This window comes from Frankliniella occidentalis, unplaced genomic scaffold, assembly GCF_000697945.3.
Source record: "Frankliniella occidentalis isolate FOCC.00 unplaced genomic scaffold, Focc_3.1 Scaffold3050, whole genome shotgun sequence".
Classification (NCBI taxonomy): Eukaryota; Metazoa; Arthropoda; class Insecta; order Thysanoptera; family Thripidae; genus Frankliniella; species Frankliniella occidentalis.
In genome coordinates, this window is record NW_026270118.1 from 1 (window position 1) to 4,755 (window position 4,755).

The 4,755-nt window shown below is 56.9% G+C and overlaps 1 protein-coding gene across 1 annotated transcript; it reads right to left on the reverse strand.

Moving 5' to 3' along the window:
* Positions 1-9: 9 nt before the first annotated feature.
* LOC113212063 (sodium- and chloride-dependent taurine transporter-like) lies at positions 10-3,569 on the reverse strand. Its single transcript, XM_052276472.1, has 8 exons — positions 3,260-3,569; positions 2,831-2,962; positions 2,537-2,753; positions 2,276-2,424; positions 1,320-1,438; positions 790-1,050; positions 362-580; positions 10-245 (listed from the first exon to the last, which is right to left on the reverse strand). The coding sequence occupies exons 1-8, from the start codon at positions 3,471-3,473 to the stop codon at positions 18-20; spliced, it is 1,539 nt and encodes a 512-aa protein (XP_052132432.1). The 5' UTR covers positions 3,474-3,569; the 3' UTR covers positions 10-17.
* Between the last annotated feature and the right edge of the window lie 1,186 nt (positions 3,570-4,755).

Consider the following 4,755-nt stretch of genomic DNA (forward strand, 5'->3'; position numbering starts at 1 on the left):
CAAAGGCACGTGGTAATTTAACGACCCTTAACATCTCCCACCATTGTAACGATGGGCGTCAACACGAGCCAGCAGACTTTGAGCCACGGGCTGAGGCGGTATCCTATCATGTCCCTGATGTCGTCGTAGAAGCGTTCGGCGCCGTAGCCGTAGGCGATGGCGATCGACTCGAAGAAGCAGAACCACAGCAGGACCATGCCGCTGGCGGAGAAGTAGTCGAACACTTGGAATAGGTACATCCCTCCCTGTAAAACACGGAGAGTCGCAGTCGCCCGCGCGGTCAGCTGTTTCCCCCGTCGTCGTCGTCGGCGGCGTGGAGGCGCTGCCCCCCTCGCCCGCGCACCCTGACCCCCACACTGACCTTGGTGACCATGAGCAGGCCGATGAGGAAGCTGACGCCGCTGACGACGGCGATGAACACCTCCCGGCGGTGGCCGCGCCGCAGCACGCCGGGGAACAGGTCGACCACGGCGGTGATGAAGCCCTCCACGCCCACGAACTGCGAGTCCAGCCCCATCAGGATGATCATGAAGAAGAAGAGCGCCGACCACAGAGGGGCCATCGGCATCTGCGTCACCGCCTGGAAGAACATCATGGGCAACTCGAGGATTAGCCAAGGTCCACTAACAAAAAATCAGTGCACACCCTAAAAAAATAATCAGAAAAGTCAGAAGAAAATCGTTTTAAAAATCGAAATATCAATCACAACATATCAAGGAAAATCGATGAGACGCTTGAATTTATTGTGAAGTACCCCTGGGGTTTGTCCCGCGCACGCCCCGCCCGCACCTTTGGGTAGGCGATGAAGACGAGCCCCGGACCGGACTCCGCCACCTGGGCGATGGGGACGCCCTGCTCCTGCGCCATGAAGCCCAGCACGCTGAAGATGGCGAAGCCCGAGTACAGGCTCGTCAGGCTGTTGGTGGCCGCGATGAAGACGCAGTCCTTGACGAAGTTGTTGTGGTAGCTGTTGTACGAGCCCATGGCCGTCATGCAGCCCACCGCGATGGCGTACGAGAAGAAGATTTGCGTCCCTGCGTCAATCCACACCTGTCACAGTCACACACACCCCGACGCGGTTATCCCTCAGGTCTGACCTAGGGATTTTAATTTTATTTCTTTAAATGTACAGTATAGTAGATTTTTTTATTATTTCATTTTTTTTTTGTAGAAATATTTCAATTTTTGGGAGATTTATTTATGGAATAGTTTCGCATTTTTCCGTAACATTTTGGAACTTTAAACAAAATCCCTAGTCCGACCGGAACCCCCTGACGGCGCGGACGCCGGGGGCAACAGCGGCGGGTGGACTCACTCACCTGCGCCTCGAACAGCTTGTTGAAGTCGGGCTTGAGGTAGAAGATGATGCCGTCCACGGCGCCCTCGAGGGTGACGCCTCGAATCAGCAAGACGGTCAGCATGACGTACGGGAAGGTGGCTGCGGCGAGAGAGAGAGGGTCCTGCCGTCAGAGGAGACAGCCCCTGCGGGTCGGGAGCTAGGCCGCCCGCCCCACAGCGCTGCGCCCCGCGCGCGCGCCTTGCCTATGCCCGCGCCTGCACTCGCAGCACGCGACGCGCGGGACCTCCAGAAGTTTCATTCGCGTCGATGAGATTAACCCGTCGCTTGTTTTTGTTGAGTCCCCTGGTGCAGAAGGAGTCGCGTACAAAAGTTAGCACGTGCCCATGCTCGTGTTGGTTCACACTAGGGCGCGACTATAATTTTTTTTCCGCTTAAATTTTACGGACATCTTGCAAAGCGTCCACGAAAGCGTAGTATGCATGCTCCTCCATGCACCCCGCAGGTCCTCCATTCCATCACACATAGCGTTTCACGTCCTGGAACATGACGTGTTCCTTGAGGGCGAGAAAAACACGTGCATTTGCCGTCCTCTTTCCTCTGTTCTCGTGCCACATTGTAGCAAGTACAACGGTGCATCACAGAGGGCGTTCATCGAGGCAATTTTACCCTATCACCCCCTCATTTTTCGGGTGTAATCTAACTTTCAGAAGTGTGTGTGTGTGTGTATTCAATTTCGCCGACACCAACGATAGCGCCTGCCACGCGCTGCATAGGCCGACCCGCTCAGCAGCTGTGCGGAGCTGGCGGCCCGCTCCTCGGCGCTCTCAGGCGGGGTCTTTCGGGAAACCGGAAACGTCTGGCGGTCTGCGGCGCTCGCGTCACCTCGGCACGACGCACGAGCACTGCGGGGAGCGCGGGGGCACTGACACCGACCGACACCCCAAAGCTAGCGGCGGCGACAGGACGGCGTTATACCTGTGAAGTAGACGACCTTGCCCGACGACTTGATGCCCTTCCACACACAGAAGTACACCAGGATCCAGACGACGAGCAGCGACAGTGCGAGCTCCCACTGCATGCCACCGACATCATCGATTCCAGAACTCAGGCCCAACACCTTACGTCTGGAAGACGAAAAATAAAATTTAATAAAATAAAATTATAAAACATCAAGGATTATTGAAACCTAATTTCTGGTGGTTTTCTGCCGTTTTGTTTTTGAGCAGTTGTACTCACTCCCAATACTCGACGACGGCATCTACGCGACCCAGCTGGCCCGGGGCCGACTTGTTAGCGACGGTGAAGCACTTTGGCGTGTTCCACCAGTTGGAGCACGACGCCCAGGGCAGCTCCGACGAGAAAGAGTAGTAGAAGAAGTGCGCGGCCCAGGCCAGGATGACGATGTAGTACACGTTGAGTAGGAAGCAGACGATCGTCGTCCCGTATCCGATACCTGCAGAAAAGCGAAAATTCAATTTCGCAGAAAAAGTCTACTCGAAATTATTCACTTGGGAGAAAAATGACGCGTACCCTTGAAGATGGGACACAGATCCCACACGGTGATGCCGCCCTGGCTAGTGAGTTGTCCGATGCCGACCTCGAGGAAAAAGATGGGGACCCCGCCGGCAACGAGGCAGATGAAGTACGGGATGAGGAAAGCACCTGCGAGGCGTGCCAAGCGGTCCGTTTAGCGAACATGTCGTCCTGCTGACGTATCAATGAGGGGGTACTTCACTCAAAAAATAACAAGCTTCAGAAGTAATTCAGAAAAAAAGGCAAAAAATAAAAAACAGAAAAAAAATCAACTAATATTTATCAGAAAAAATCAGAAAAAATCATTTTAAAAAATCTCAAAAAAATGAAATAAATCCAGAAAAAAAGGAAAAATTGGTGCACGCTTGAATTTCGGCTTTACTGAAGCACCCCTCTCTTGGCCCATGCTCCCCCCAAACCGCTCACCCCCTCCATTCTTGTAGCAGAGGTAGGGGAACCTCCAGACGTTGCCCAGGCCCACGGCAAAGCCGACGACGGACAGGACGAACTCGATGGGCTTGTCCCACTTCTCGCGCTCGGGCAGCTCGCCGCCGACGCCGCCCTGGCCGGCGCCGGCCGTGGTCGGGCACTGCTTCTTCTCGTCCAGGGGCACGAGCTGGAACTCGTTCCCGGACACCATTCTGGGGCCACCCTCGCGCGCGAGTATGCTCACATGGAGGGGACCCTGAGCGCGGGCGCGCACAGTCGGGACTGGAGGCTGCTACGGGGCCGAAGGGACCGAAGGCTGCCCGGGCTTTGCAATACACGCCTCTCTCTCTCTCCCTCCCTCCCTCCCCCGTGCCGGGTTGGATCGCCGGCTGGACCCCTCTCCGTGCGCTCATTGTCTCCCACTTGATCTAGACCATCCAGCCAGCCCCGCCACCGGTCCCCGCGTCTGGTCTGGGGCAGTGCAGCCTCTGCTTGTGGGCCACCAGGCCGGCCGGGCCGGTCCAGGTGAACGGGGAGGGGAAGCCCCCCGGCCCGGCCTCTGCTGGCCGACCGCGACCGCGCCCACTGCTCCGACGGAGGGTTTCTTTCAAGCCGCTCGGAATTCCCTCGTGTGTACTTGGAGCTTTTCTTTCGGCCCGGGTAGAATTCCCTCGTGTATACCCCTGAATTTTTCTCTTCCAGATCACGTGGCATTCCCTTGTGAATGCCTAAAAAAAATTATTTCAGACCGCATGGAATTCCCTCCAGTTCACCTGGAACTTCTTTTCTTTCAACGCGGGGTGGGTAATTCCCTCGTGCACAGTGGAATTCCCTCGTGCGTCCACCTGGCGGCGCTTTTCCTTCCCACAGACGGCCCCCCGCGGAGCTCACTTCCTCCTCCGCGTCCTGCCGGCGCGGATCACACGGTGTGCGGCAGACCCGCGCGCCGAGTTACGCCACGCCACGACGCGACCACGGCACCTGCTGCACTTTCACCTCGGTGCCTCGGTGCTGTGCACGTCAGGCGGGGGTATGGCGGCGGCATGCAAAAGAAAGCCGACGCGTACGAAAACCTTCGCGGGCTCGGCTGTGCCGACTCGCATAGATGTTGTATACGCGCCGGGGGGTGCCGCGGAAAATAATTTGGGCCCCCACGCGCGTGTAGCTGATGCGCACCGTCGTCGTTGCCTCTGTTTCTGCCGACTCAGATTGCGTGTGGTGACTCGAGCTGATTTCGCTGCCATGGTCCCTCCCCTAGCACAAGGAATTAATGTCGAAACGACATCGAAAAGATGCGCGGCGTCTCTCGCCGCATACAGACGCGTCGTCCTCGATGTGGTCGGTTCGATGTCGGAGCGTCGACACTTTACGATGTCGTTCCGTCATCCCACCGACGACGATGTCGTCCAAAGTGTCATTCCTCACTTGGGTCGTCTTTGTCATCAACGAGTTTAGCCGGCAGACACCTCCAGGACTAGTGCTCTCCCCCCCCC

Excerpts from the sequence above, each read along its gene's own strand:
- LOC113212063 (XM_052276472.1), bottom strand. The coding sequence starts at position 3,473 with ATGGTGTCCGGGAACGAGTTCCAGCTCGTGCCCCTGGACGAGAAGAAG. Across the intron at positions 2,963-3,259 it reads CTGCTACAAGAATGGAGGGG|GTGCTTTCCTCATCCCGTAC; the intron begins GTGAGCGGTTTG and ends CACGCCTCGCAG. Across the intron at positions 1,051-1,319 it reads ACAAGCTGTTCGAGGCGCAG|GTGTGGATTGACGCAGGGAC; the intron begins GTGAGTGAGTCC and ends TGACTGTGACAG.